Source organism: Mercenaria mercenaria, chromosome 13 (assembly GCF_021730395.1).
Source record: "Mercenaria mercenaria strain notata chromosome 13, MADL_Memer_1, whole genome shotgun sequence".
NCBI classification, from domain to species: domain Eukaryota; kingdom Metazoa; phylum Mollusca; class Bivalvia; order Venerida; family Veneridae; genus Mercenaria; species Mercenaria mercenaria.
The window spans coordinates 27,589,696-27,605,654 of NC_069373.1; the positions used below are offsets into that span (position 1 = coordinate 27,589,696).

Consider the following 15,959-nt stretch of genomic DNA (forward strand, 5'->3'; position numbering starts at 1 on the left):
CTCAAGGTCAAGGTCACAACTGAAGGTCAAAGGTTTCAGCTCTGTATCTCCTAAACCCCTTGAAGGATTTTCATGAAACTTGGGTCAAATGATCACCTCATCAAGACGTTGTGCAGAATTCATGAGTCAGCCATGTCAATTCAGGGTCAAGGTCAAAGCTAAAATCAAAGGTTTACCCTTTCACTATCCATAGCAGTGGCGGGGGATTTAGCTGTCTTTCAGACTGCCTTGTGAGATGTTGTTTCAAGACTTTACTATTTTTAGCTCTGGCAGCCTCTAAGTGCAACAAAATGAAACGGTTTAAACAATTTTGGAAGAAGACCACCAAAGGAACATCTAGGCCAAGTTTCATCAACATTCACCACAAGGTTTCAGAGGAGATGTCGTTCGAAAAGTTTGAACATACGGGCAGATGCCAGACAGTGAGTGATCAAAATAGCTCACCCCAATGCATAATGGTGAGCTAGGAAGATGTGGCAATGCCAACGTCAGAACATAATGCATCTTCATAACATTGTACTTCTTGCTACTGTCCAACCATAGGAAAGATACCTAGCAGCCAACATTTATTCGTTTTGTAGTATTTATGTCACTCTAACAGAACAGATGTTTTACAGTGACTTTCCAGATTTTTAATGGTTGAGGAAGGGGCATGGTATGGCACCTGGGTAGAACCACCAACCTATCTATAAGCTAGTTGGATGGCTTCCTTACATGATGGCACTAACAGGGCTCAAATCCACAGAGATGTGGGGGCCAAGTAATTCAATGTTAGCTGCTTAATCACTTGGCCATATAGGCCCTACAACCCATATCTGACTCCAGCTTGGCCCGATACCATATAGGCCCTACAACCTATATCTGAATCCAGCTTGGCCTGATGCCATAATATATCTGAATCCAGCTTGGCCCGATGCCATATAGGCCCTACAACCCATATCTGAATCCAGCTTGGCCCGATGCCATATAGGCCCTACAACCCATATGTGAATCCAGCTTGGCCCGATGCCATATAGGCCCTACAACCCAGCTTGGCCCGATACCATATAGGCCCTACAACCTATATCTGAATCCAGCTTGGCCTGATACCATATAGGCCCTATAACCAATATCTGAATCCAGCTTGGCCCGATACCATATAGGCCCTACAACCTATATCTGAATCCAGCTTGGCCTGATACTCCAAAGGTGAAAGAAAGAAGAAACAAACAAGCATGATTAACAGAACACAAAATATCTATATTGACTAAAACATGAACAGAATATTCTCCCAATCAAAACTTTATGTGATAGAGGCAACAAGTACTGTGAAAATTGTTCATCATACAAAATACGAGTAATGCAAGTGTTTGCTACCCTTCAGAGATTGTTTAATGCTGCTTCAACTTAAAATGCCCTATCAATATGCTGTTACATTGGAATGACAAAATAAAGATATACAAGCTCTGTATGGCAAATACATTACTTGTGCATAAAGTACTTTCCCAAATGCTGCCGTTTGAGCAAAAATCACCCCTACATGTTAACAAGAGCACCGCCTTGTGGGTGCAGACGCTCATCTGATTTTTTTGTCTCTGTATAATAGAAATATTGTCCTACCCATGATTTTCTAAGTCCAGAAAGGGCCATACTTCTTGCAAAAAGCAGGATGGAGTTATGTTTCTTGCTGTACAGAGTCAGCTTATGATGGTAAACAACTGTTGCAAGTTTCAAAGCAATAGCTTTGATAGTTTAGGAGAAAAGTTGACCTAAACATAAAACTTAACCAATAAATCGGATATTTTCTAAGTCCAAAAGGGGCCATAATTCTTGCAAAAAGCAGGACAGAGTTACGTTTCTTGCTGTACAGGGTCAGCTTATGATGGTGAACAAATGTTGCATGTTTTAAAGCAATAGCTTTGATAGTTTAAGAGAAAAGCTGACCTAAACACAAAACTTAACCAAGAAATCTGATATTTTCTAAGTCCGAAAGGAGCCATAATTCTTGCAAAAAGCAGGATGGAGTTATGTTTCTTGCTGTACAGGGTCAGCTACTGATGGTGAACAAGTGTTGCAAGTTTCAAAGCAATACCTTTGATAGTTTAGGAGAAAAGCTGACCTAAACATAAAACTTAACCAGGCAACACCAACGCCGACGCCGATCAAGTGATGGCAATAACTCATCATTTTTTTTTTTTCCCCCAAAAAATCAGATGCGCTAAAAATGTTCATTTCTGTAACATTTTCTATATCTTTCCTAATGTTGGTTGCTTTTATTGCTGTCAATCGGATGCAAGTGTTAAAAGCATTTTGCAATTTAACGTTTAAATAATATTTACTAAAAATCTCAGAGAGACTAAAGAAATGCTGTTCTGGTTAATCATCGAATAAAAAAACCTGTTAAAACATTCATCATGTGATCATTTATGAAAGTTAACATCTCCAAACACTTGCACAAACTAAGATAAATCTGGTGTTCAAGTATCATAACTGCCACTATTCATGTGAATGCAGAATTAACCCTTACCCTGCTAAATTTCTATAATGAACTTGTCCATCTTTCAATTTGGACAGTACTATTAACTGTTAAAAGGGGTGCATACCAAAAAGATACCGACTGAATGGTGAACAGTGCAGATCATGATACGACTGCACGGATGTGCAGGTTGATCATGATCTGCACTGGTCGCAAAGGCAGAATCAATCATGTCCAGCATGAAAAGGGTTAATATATTTCAGATAATACTGTGATAACTGACATGGACATTATGTATACCATTTCCCAAAACCTGAAAGATTACTGTCTGGATAGATTTTGGTCATAACTGGTACAAGCAATTTTAAATATGACTGACAAATTGTCAGGCTACTTTTGTACTATTGCATCCTTCCTCAAACATCTAATACACATATGCCATATTTTAGCATAAAATATGTTAACAACAGCAGTGATTTATTTTTCAAAATCTAAAAGGCAGTAAACACTTGTATTCATTTAAAAATATTACAATCAACAGAATTTATAAAGAAATCTATTTATGACATACAGACTTAAGGAAAATACTCATTTCAAGAAGATATAGCTTACAACAAAACAACAAATCTTTTTCAAGCCAAATAATACAGTTACATGGTATAATGAGAGTTTTGTACAGTCATCTCACATCTATGAGACATCTATGGTTACTATGGGAACATCTTGTTGAATCTGTTAAACTTAAATTTTTAAATTTAGTATATATCTGTACTTTTGTATTGTCTAAAATGTTGTAAGACAGTAACTGCTTGAAACTGTTAAAACTGTAAAACATTTCAAATTTCAACCCGCCCTCTAACCACCAGATGTTCCTTCTGAAGGGGACTAAATATTTCAAACACAATTCTCCCTCAAGCAGCTTATATCCTTCTGTTTTTCTCTAAATTTCTAACTAAACTGACACGAAATGTTGTTATTTTGTTGCATGAAAAACAAGTACGACTGTGGCAATATTGTTGAAATTATGGCAGGTTGTAAGCACAAATATGGCTATGGCAGACTGTAAGATTTATGCACGAGACATATTTAAATTCTTCAACATGAAGTCTTTTCTACATTACATAAAACAATGCTTGTCATTTGGTTATATATAAAACTTCCTTCATAATGCACAATAATGATTAGCTAAACTTCCTTCATAATGCACAATAATGATTAGCTAATTTTCCTTCATAATGCACAATAATGATTAGCTAAATGCAGTTGCAACAATACTCTTCGGAAAGAAAAGAAACATTTGTTTTTTACACAATGTGCATGCATCCTTAACAACAGGTAACTGCACCATTACAGTGAAACTTGTGTAAGATACCTGTAAATAGAAATACTCTTGTCTCTACAGATGTTCAGAAATTATTAATACCATTAACACAAGGTTTTGTGAGACAAGTGAGCTGAAAATTTACAGTAAATCTGACTGATTCTCAATTTAAGGCTGTCAAACATGTGCAACCATTGGATTCTGGAGGGGGAGGCGCGGGTGCTAGATGCATCCCCTTTTATCTGCCTTGTAAGTATACGAAATCTCGCGCTTTCTATTACCTAATGACCAAGTAGTGGGATATATTTTTTAACCAACAAAACATTAACAGTTCATAGTTGTCATAAATATCTTCCATATTTTTGGCAAATTCAAGTATATACATACAAGTTTACTATAGATCGCTAGACATTAGATATGGTTAACATGTGAAAATTTGTATGAAAAAAGTTTAAATTGGACCAAAATCCAGCTGGCATCCCCTACACTAAACATCAACATTATAGCTTTCAGTTTAATATGAATAATCATACATTATAATTCCATACATCTACATGTAAAGTAACAATCTCTATGGCTAAAATTGACCATACCAGGGAAAGTAGAATGCTGTGATCATGACCTTTGACCCTCAAGTATAACCTTGACCTAGGACCTAATGACCTGGGCTGCATGTCTACTTAGAGTTGGTAAGTCACACTTGACTGAGCAAATGACCTTGCAAACTGTTCTCATTACAAGCTGGCCAATTAAACTCCGTGACCTTAGAAACAAGTGAATGAAGTAGTGCCATGCAAACAAAGTCCCCTACTGGAAGGCACCTAATTTTCTCCACTGCAGTATAACATAATGAACTGATATCTGTCAATGATGTATAAACAATACTGTACTATATATACAATATGTTATAACAGAACACTTGGATTAAAATTTGCATATATAAAAACCCACAGTTGTTTTCATATTGAATTTTTTTGGCCGATTATAAAAAAGTTATCATATAAGTTATTTACAGTAATAACAAAGGGAATTTATCCTAAAAAACAAAAAAACCAAAAAAACTTCTATATAATATGTCCACAAGAAACTCTTTACCTGGTAGAGATAGGTCAAAATACACCTAAAAATTGGATGTAACATGCATGTTGTACCACAGAAAAGTGGTCTCGATTTTTCTCTACGGCCAGTTAAAAAGAAGTTACAATATAATCTATTTATAGTAAAACAAAGGGATGTAATTCTAAAAACAAAGGTGCCTCATGGTGGTGAACATTTGTGCCATGTTACATCAAAATCCTTCCATGTATGAAGAAGAAATGCTCCGGACAAAGTCATTCTTGAATTTGACCTTTGACCTCTAAACATGACCTTGACCTTAGACCTAGGGACCTGGTTCTTGCGCATGACAATCCGTCTCATGTTGGTGAACATTTGTGCCAAGTTTCATCAAAATCCCTCCATGCATAAAGAAGAAATGCTCCGGACAGTCATTCTTGTATCTGACCTTTGGTCTCTAAGTGTGACCTTGACATAAGACCTAGGGCCCGGGTTTTTCGCATGACATGTCTCATCCAGGGGAATATTTGTGCCAACTGATATTTAAATCCTTTTTTGCATGACAAAGTTACAGACCGGACAAGAAAAAAATCCTATTGACCTTTGATCTCAAAGTGTGACCTTGACCTTTAAGCTAGGGTTCTAGGTGTTGCGCATGACACAGCGTCTCATCATGGGGAACACTTATGCCAAGTAATATTGTAATCCCTTGATGGATGACAGAGTTCTGGACCGGACAGGAAAAAAACCTTATTGACCTTTGACCTCCAATTGTGACCTTGACCTTTGAGCTAGGGGTCCAGGTTTTGCACATGACACGTTGTCTCATTATGGGGAACATTTGTGCCAAGCAATATTAAAATCCCTACATGGATGGTAGAGTTATGGACCAGACAGGAAAAAAGCTCTGTTGACCTTTGACCCCCAATTGTGACCTTGACCTTTGAGCTAGGGGTCCGGGATTTGCGCATGACACGTTGTCTCATCATGGGGAACACTTGTGCCAAGTGATATTAAAATCCCTTTATGAATGTCAAGAGTTATGGACTGGACACGAAACAGACCCTGTTCATGCCATGTTAATATTTGACTGCTAAGTGTGACTTGACCTTTGAGCTAGGGGTCTGAAAGTTGTGCATGACATATCGTCTTATTATGAGGTACATTTGCGCCAAGTAATATTAAAATCCCTTCATGGATGGGAGAGTTATGGACCAGACAGGAAAAAAAGCCGTTGACCTTTGACCTCCAATTGTGACCTTGACCTTTGAGCTAGGGGTCCGGGTTTTGCGCATGACACGTCATCTCATCATGGGGGACATTTATGCCAAGTAACATTAAAATCCCTTCATGGATGACAGAGTTATGGACCAAACACGAAATTGCGGACAGATGGACAGACGGAATGACAGAACAGCGCATTCCTATAGTCCCCAAAACTGTTTTTCAACCAGTAGGGGACTAATAACCTGACGTTAAAATTATTCTTTCCTAACTGAGGCGACTCTTTGGCTGATCGCGCTCCGTGGATTACATATTACTTAACCCGAGAAATGAAAAGAGGCGTTGTTGAAACATGCCAAACATCTTATTTGTCAAAAAGGTTAACATACGTCGTTACTTTCAAATACATGGTCAATATGTGAAAACAAACCCCATTGCTACCCTCCCATTGTGCGCAACAAATTCACGCTTCGAATGCCCGGATGTCACACTCACGAGATTTAGGACAGATACTACTAAACTATAGCCATGAATTACTTGATCAATGACCACTAAGTTTGTTGTGTGCGAGGACATAGACTGTTAGCGCATCAAATCACTACATTAGGATGTTAACAGAAAAATATACAGCAAATATATATGTCAATAACATAGAGTGGTCTTGTCCTTGCATCCAATCCTGGGGTTCCACACACTGATGACCAGTATTTAAAACAGACATTGCAACCAAAATTTTACAAAATGATAGATGTGCCCTAGAAGGAACTTTTGCTATGCTTTAACTTGTTGTTGCTAGTGTTATGAAAATCTTCCAAGCAGTTAAGCTACAGAGCGGACATAAAGTTAGGCTATAGGATCTTTGACCTCCGAGTGGGACCTTGGTATATGCTCTTCACGCCTTCTTGATGTGGTAAACAAACAAGGCCGGTTTTATGAAAATCAATCGTCAATGCTATTCGACCTTTGACCTCAATTTGACTTTGAATATAGTGAATTGTGCACATTGTCTTAATAAGGTTCTTAAATCATGCATGTTTAATGTAAACTCCCTTGTGGCTAAGAAAATACACAGGGACATGAGGGACAGATGGAAATGTGTATGTCCAATAAAGCCCTAATATATATTTTGCATCTGGGGTATAATAATGATGAAAGCATGATTAACTGTTTCTTTTAAAACATAAGAAAGTTTGATCAACATAAAAATAGATGAACATGATCCAAACATAATAAATTTGAAAATGAAAAGAAAAATTGATGAAGTGACTAGAGACCTTTACCATGCTGCACCAAACTTTGATGTAAAAAAATGAAATTATAAAACAATGATTGTACATCTTTCAAACTCTTTCTACATGCTTCTTTTCCAAAAAATTACCATCAACAAATGAACATCATTTCAAGGAAGATGATACTCTGAAATTGTTTCTTTAATAACTAAGCTTATATTTTACATATATGAAATGCACAACAAGCTTTCCTAAGCTGCTTAATACAAATGATAGAAAATTATTAAATAAAAGAATGTGTATATAAACATAATACACAACGAGAGCTCCACAGAGCAGGGCATCACAAGCCCAAAGTTTTAGATTGGAGGGGGAAATTAAATCTAAAGACTGTTTTTTTGGGAGGTGTATGTAGTGGGAGTAATATGCGACAGTGAGAGGGGATTGGGTAGCCACAGTGATGGGATACTAAGGCACAACCAACAGCAGAACTTTTTGTTTTTGTTGCTTTTTAGCGGGATTAGATGGGGGGTTAATAAGAAGTTTATGGGTTGATTGATACAGTAATGTGGATTGTTGTACTTTGCTCACTGTCTCATCAATATTTACCTATATTCCAAGTTTCAAGTCAATACATTGAATAGTTTTCAGTTGTGCTCCGAACACGAAATATGACAGAAAGATTTGACCTTCAAGGTAAATTTGTTACTGTGACCTTTGACCTTTGGACCTTAAGTTATTGAGTGGAAACAATTTCAGTGTTGAAGTCACTGTGACCGAGATCTTTGACTTACTATATCCAAACAACCACGGTTGTCTGCTGACCATAACAATCATCCTATGGAATTGGAGAACAGTATGCCAAAGCGACCTCTGTTTATTCAACAGAAACCATTTTCAGTCTGTGTGTCACTGCGACATTGACCTATTAAACATTAAAGCAATAGGGTTCATCTACTGACTACAGGCAAGCATCCTATAAAGTTTTACAACTGTAGGACAAAGCATTCTTTAGTTATTGAGCGGAAACAATTTTCAGGCTCAAAGTTGCTGTGACCTTGACTTTTGACCTACTGACCCCAAAACAATAGGTGTCATCTACTGTTTGCAGGCAATAACCCAAATAAGGTTGACTTATTTTGACACCAAGCGTTCTCTAGTTATTGATTGAAAACCAAATGGTCTACCTACAGACTGACTGACAATAAGCAAAATAATATACCCTATCTTCAGGGGAGCATCATTAAAACACATTTCTGCTATACATTATTTTTATTTTAGTGTTTTTATCATCTCCTCAAAAAAGTAGATAAGAGATTTTCTATATGAATACAGATCTCAATTTTTTGTGACGAGGTGACAAAATGTAACAGTACAAGTCACAGGGTAGCACTATTCCCTAGTTGCTCCATAAGGGTGTAACATATTCTATCAATAATGGCCTAATGGCAGATTACATATATTGAGCTTACTGAGATCTCTATACAGTTTCAATTACAAACAAGAGCACGGACTGCACATGTTAATGCTTGTCTGCAAGTGCTAGACATGAGACAATATACAAGAAAAGAGTTAAGGTTCTTGGCTTTCTTATTCACTTACTGATGGTAAAAGGGTATAAAGTTTCAAAGTTATAGTATTCAAGAAAAGCCAAGTCAGAGTTATGGTTCTTGGCCTACATATTCGACTAATGACAATAAACAAGTGCACAATATATCAAAGGTATTCATGTAGTTTATCAAGACAAAAGATTAACCTAGAAAATTCAACTTTTCAAGTACAAAATGGGCCATAATTCTAATAAAATGCAGCAAGAATTATGGTTCTGGGCCAAAGCTCCTTTGATAACTATTAACAAGTCTGCAAAGTTTCAAACCTACTACTTCTACAGTGTTTCAAGTGGACCTAAACAAAACATTCCACGAAGAAACTCTATTTTCTACATATAAAAAATTGGTAATACTTCTAATAAAATGCAAGTATGGCCTGCTTACTTAACTAATGATGATAAAGAAATATGCAAAAATGCACAGCTATAACTCGTTGCCGTTTCTGAGAGAAAGGAGACCTAAACAAAAATCTTAACCAACATCAACACTGACTATCAAATGATAACAAAGCCTTGCAGATTTTTTTCAAATAATCAGACAAGCAAAAAAATAGTTAAAAACAAGTTACATTCACACTTCAAGAATCCAGTAACAACGGGTAAATTCTGTTTACTTCCGTATTTTATGTTCTGCCTGACCGAGCCCAAATGTATGAATCTAGTTGTGATGGGCTTGAATTCATATCCGAGCAAATATCTCCTTTTTTTATGGTTGACACTCAAATAGAAAGTGCCTGCAAGGCAATATAAGGAAGCATACAGTATTTTTAAACTAAACGTAATTGATCTTATAAAAATGTCTAATGAAAAATGCTATGATGTATTTATAAACAAACATTCATGAAAGATCATTAAATTTATTCCTCAGTCATTTGTAACAACTTTTTGCAGAGAAATAATCTAGAAAATAATAATAAAAATTAAATACAAATGACTATCTAACTTTGTCAGAAACGGTTTCCAATTTCATACATGATATCATTATCAATTTAATAACATTCTAACATATAACACAATGATCTGGCGCGGTGCAAACTATCCTCATTGTCATCACTGATGCTCTAATTTACATGATTCCGCACGTTAGAAAAGAAAACTTATTACCAAGGTTTCACATTCACCCTGCTTCCACATTCAATCAAATCCTGTGTTAAAAACTGTGAACAGTGAGACTACCAAAAGACTAACACTTACATTTCTGAATATATTCAGCTGATCTCAAGACCACTTGCTAATAAAGACTTTCCCGCAAACAGTCTTTATATACTTACTTTACCGTTCTGCACAAAGATGAAAAAAAACATGACTACTATTTTACATTCTGTGATTATCATGAACAACAAAAAGCAAAAAGTGATTTTCCAATCTCATTTACCTGAATATACAAGGCTAAAATATGCTAACCAAAAAAATCCCATCTTTCTTTCAATGACTTTAACATGCATACTTTGTCTTTAGTCAATTTCATTTTAATTGCAATGAATGATTTTCTAAGTAAGTATTTAACTGAGAAGAGGGACAGACATGTCTCCAGAAGAACAGCAACATGATGTGTATCAAAGCTCATAAATCAATACAGGGTAATAGTATGGACTATTTACCAGTCTGATATAAAAGTAACACTTAATTCCTTCTATTTTCCCTCAATCTTCTATTGCAAGACAAATGCTTTAAAACACCTTTCAGTTTCTGTCTATCAAAGAATAAACAAGTGTTTTTCATATATAAATACTGTGAAATGTCTCAATCATATCATTTTTTCTTTTTAATTTATAATAACCATTGGAAAAATTTCTGAAATTAGAAAACATATATATCAACGTGGAGATATATCTCTTAAAAAATTTTGTATGCCCTGTATAGACAAGTCAATGTTACCGAAGAATCAAACTGCGGAATGTTTTTGCATGTTTGATAAAATTAAGTTGTCAATTACTACACTTATATACAAAATAAATGCAAAATAAACACATCCTTAACAAGATCATATAACAAACAATTTCTTGTCCTCTATTTTAGACCTTAAAAAAAAAACGCTATGCACACTTCCTTTTTTTTTTTTGTTAAATGAATCTCAATTTTGTTTTTATTTTCTATCTGGGTATGGATAAAGCAGGAGTGGAAAGTTTATACTACATTATCTTAGCTTGATCTTTTTTATGTTTATTAGAACAACTGCCAAAGAAGCTTTCTAGGAAAATAAGTACATGAGGTGCTGTCATGACCCCAAATAGGGCATGAACCAAAGACGTTCGAAATGAGCTGCAGACACTTTAACCTCTAGACCAGAGCTCCCCTTGTCTAAAGACTGCAGTGGGTGTACCTAATGAAAATTGCAGAAATTCATTTATATTTGCAGATTTTCCTGATCATTTATCAAATTTTATTATTCGTGTTCAATTCTAAAAATGGGATCATGATGATGTGAATTGTTGTTGCAGTCAATATCTGCTAAAATGCACCATCTGGACATTATAAGCTTGAAAATGCTCCGATATTTGAAGTCAGTGATACATGTATGCATTGTCCAGCCCAAGTCTCAGAGAAGGAAATGCATATGTACTAGATATATCTGGAGCCGTACAAAACTGCTCCCAGAAAAAAAACCCCTCCCACTGCAATTCTAGTCCTTCACATGGACAACCCCTAAAGCCTCCACTGACATTTCATGAAGCTGATAAAAACCCTCACATGCATTTAAAAGAAACATCTGACATATTAAATCTAGTAAATAACTATGAAATTATTTTTATATTACAGTGACAACTGTTTATAAACCTATAAACTGTTCCTTTACAGTCCATGGAAATATCTTAAAATAACAAGAGCTGTCCATAAGACAGCCAATGCTCAACTATTTGAATTACTGTCCCAGAAGCAGGTTCTAAGTCCAAAAGGGGGCATAATTTGGCCAAAATGTAGGTCAGAGTTATGGGACTTGATGCTATCAACTAGTTTTATAACCCCAAAGACACATGTAAAGTTTCAATTCAATATCTGCATTAGTTTTGGAGATAGTAACTTGCATGTAAAACTTTAACCAGCATTTTCTAAGTCCAAAAGGGGGCATAATTTGCCCAAAATACATGTCAGAGTTATCGGACTTGACCCTGGGTGAGGTTGGTAATTGATCTAGAAAAAGAAAAAATAAGTTTCATAAGTCCAAAAGGGGGTATAATTTGGCCAAAATGCAGGTCAGAGTTATGGGACTTGATGCTATCAACTAGTTTTATAACCCCGAAGACACATGTAAAGTTTCAATTCAATATCTGCATTAGTTTTGGAGATAGTAACTTAAATGTAAAACTTTAACCAGAATTTTCTAAGTCCAAAAGGGGGCATAATTTGCAGAAAATACATGTCAGAGTTATGGTACTTGACCCAGTGAGGTTGGTAATTGATCTAGAAAAAGAAAAAATAAGTTTCAAATCTATACGCCTTTTAAGTAATAGCTGTATGTACTTGCACACAAAACTTTAACCTGGATTTTCTAAGTCCAAAAGGGGGCATAATTTGGCCAAAATGCAGGTCAGAGTTATGGGACTTGATGCTATCAACTAGTTTTATAACCCCGAAGACACATGTGAAGTATCAATTCAATACCTGCATTAGTTTTGGAGATAGTAAGTTGCATGTAAAACTTGAACCAGGATTTTCTAAGTCCAAAAGGGGGCATAATTTGCTCAAAATGCATGTCAGAGTTATGGGACTTGACCCAGTGAGGTTGATTATTGACCTAGAAAATGAAAAAATAAGTTTCAAAGCTATATGTCTTTAAATGATAGCCATATGTACTTGCATGCAAAACTTTAACCAAGGTGTGACACCCATGCCGACGCCAGGGTGAGTAGAATAGCTAGACTATAGTCGAGCTAAAAAATAAGGAAGTTTATAAGGTTTTGTCCACTTATACAAAATTCATTAGGAGGGGTTTTGCCTAGGAGGGTTTTTATTCTACACCTGTATATCAGCAATTCAACTTTCCTATGATATTCAAGTAAGCATTACATAAAATTCAGTCTTATTCACGAGTATAACAAATTGGAAAGATGAAACAAAACATAATTTATACATCACAGTCCTGTTATGACTCTGGACCAGTGATACAGTGGTCAGGACTTGTGTGATGTAAGGGTTTTTACAAATAATCAAAAAAAGTAGCTCAACTAAAAACTATGTGAACTGCCTTGTACAAACTATTAACAAAATTCATTCTGGTATTCAGTACAGCATGCCTATATCTATATAGACAGATTCAGTACAGCATGCCTATATCTATATAGACAGATTCAGTACAGCATGCCTATATCTATACAGACAGATTCAGTACTGCATGCCTGTATCTGTATGGACAGATTCAGTACAGCATGCCTGTATCTATATGGACAGATTCAGTACAGCTGCCTGCATCTATATAGACAGATTCAGTATAGCTGCCTGTATCTATATGGACAGATTCAGTACAGCTGCCTGTATCTATATAGACGGATTCAGTACAGCATGCCTGTATCTATATGGACAGATTCAGTACAGCTGCCTTATCTATATAGACAGATTCAGTACAGCATGCCTGTATCTCAGTACAGCATGCCTATATCTATACAGACAGATTCAGTACAGCATGCCTATATCTATACAGACAGATTCAGTACAGCATGCCTATATCTATACAGACAGATTCAGTACAGCATGCCTATATAGACAGATTCAGTACAGCATGCCTATATCTATATAGACAGATTCAGTACAGCATGCCTATATCTATACAGACAGATTCAGTACAGCATGCCTATATCTATACAGACAGATTCAGTACAGCATGCCTATATCTATACAGACAGATTCAGTACAGCATGCCTATATCTATACAGACAGATTCAGTACAGCATGCCTATATCTATACAGACAGATTCAGTACAGCATGCCTATATCTATACAGACAGATTCAGTACAGCATGCCTTTATCTATACAGACAGATTCAGTACAGCATGCCTATATAGACAGATTCAGTACAGCATGCCTATATCTATATAGACAGTTTCAGTACAGCATGCCTATATCTATATAGACAGATTCAGGGTCCTTGTGATGCATCATTTTGACAAAATATGCCATTTTGTTATGTTATAAGGTGTACAGTTACTTTATGTTACAGTGTGACATTGAATGAGTATACACAACAAATAGTTTCTTAAAGCATCAAATAACATTATCAAAAGCTTCTTGAACTAAACATGTATAAAGTTTTGTTTTTGTTTTTGTTGGGTTTAATGCCACACAATCATAGGTCATATGGTAACTTTCCAGCTTTGATGGTTGAGGAAGACCCCAGGTGCCCATCCGTGCATTATTTTATCACGGGCGAGCACCTGGGTAGAACCACCAACCATCCGTAAACCAGCTGGATGGCACATGTATAAATAAAACTGTATGTCATCCACAAGACATTCAGCAAACTATGACAAAATCAGAAATTCTTTGAAAACTGCCTCATGAGAAAACAAAACTAGGGACATCAGTTGTAAAAATACCTTAACAAAGTTATACAAATGCAGATCAAAAACTGTGTATTAAAAATCAATGAACAGTGTCTTGCCCATACCACATTCAAACATGTCAAGCTCTTAGTAGATACTGCAAAAAGCACTGGTCTTGGTCCTTAATATGCAAAAGTATGTTTGGCTTCTTAGTTCCTTCTTACATAAACTGTTTACCAGTTCCTATATACATAGTTTACGACATAATCACCAGTATATTAATAGATCATCACCTTCGTGGTATCCAGTCCTACACGCATTTGAATTGCTTACAGCAACATCTATCTCACCTCAAACATAATGAAATATTTGCTGCCTTCATATTTTTCCTTTTCTGAAAGTTTATAAGCTTAAAGTATATATAACAAGTTTTCAGTATAAATCTGGAATCACTTTTGCTTGTCTTTATTGGTGCGTACTTTAGCCATTTTTATCAACTTTTGCTGAATTTCTTTACAAGGTGTAGGCAATGCGGTACCATCCTTCAGCCCAACCATTACCTTCTGGATAAAGTTGTATGTATACACCAAAGTGTCTGGATATTCCATATTAAATATCCAGTATGTTGCAAAAAGACTTGCAAATGCAATCGTAAATTCCTCAAATTCCTGAACAACTTCTTCTTCTACAACAAGAATAAACTCATCACTTTTAAAAACGTTACCCTTAGAAATAAGAACAGGAACTATTTTTCCTTTTGGATCAACCTGCTCATCTTCTCCAATTTCAATCACCATATCACACAAGTTTTCCTTCATCATGTAAGGGACGAGACATAATGATGCAACCATATCCCAGTACTGCTCTAGGGACGGGCTTTCCTTCTTAACGCCTTCCGCTTGCTTCAAGAGATCTTTTGCACTCGGAATTTTGTGACACATATCAGTAATGTCACGCCAATGAGAAACACAATATTCCTGTAACGCATGGTCTAAATCTATATCAGTTATCCTCTCAAACTCAAGCATGATTTGCCTGTCAACAAAAAGTTCGGGATAACTTTCTTTCACTTCATTTATTGTCGGCAATTCAACCGTAATGTAACTTCTTCTAACATCGTAAGTCCTTTTCATATATGCATTAACATCTTCTGGTGTGTCAGAATTTGGCTGATCTTTTTCGACTTTTGCCTTCTTGGCTGGAATGGCCACATTTGCATCTTCATCAGCAATAGCTTTCTCAACATCTGCTGAAGACCCTGGCATAACTTCAGCTGACATCATTGCACTCTTGTGCTTTCCGCTCGATGACATTTGCTGCTGAAATATATAAACAAGAAACATAGAAATTCCACGAAAACCAGGCTGTTTATTTTAGTAACAGTTGTCTTGAACAAACAGCTGCAGTAACAATACCCCAACCTCAGGGTTCCCACAAAGAAGAAAAAATATCATTCCACGACTATTCCTCGACTTTTCCCTGAACAAATTCCAATTTTCCCTGACCAAAACTTTCAGCGTTCACAGAAGCTTAACTGTCATCTATCAATAAATACTGGCCTCTATTCCTATCAGTCAACTCTTTACC

At 36.1% G+C, this 15,959-nt stretch overlaps 1 protein-coding gene across 4 annotated transcripts in view; it reads right to left on the minus strand.

Annotated features, from left to right (window-relative positions):
- Nucleotides 1-1,218: 1,218 nt before the first annotated feature.
- The window catches only part of LOC123529211 (uncharacterized), a 67,748-nt gene continuing 53,007 nt past the window's right edge, over nt 1,219-15,959 (minus strand). For 3 of the 4 annotated variants that reach the window (XM_045309439.2, XM_045309437.2, XM_045309441.2), the window contains one exon: nt 1,219-15,691. In XM_045309439.2, coding sequence (XP_045165374.1) covers nt 14,822-15,685 — 864 coding nt within the window. In that variant the 5' untranslated portion in view covers nt 15,686-15,691 and the 3' untranslated portion in view covers nt 1,219-14,821. The remainder of the gene's footprint in view (nt 15,692-15,959) is intronic. The other variant, XM_045309440.2, reaches the window with a different exon arrangement.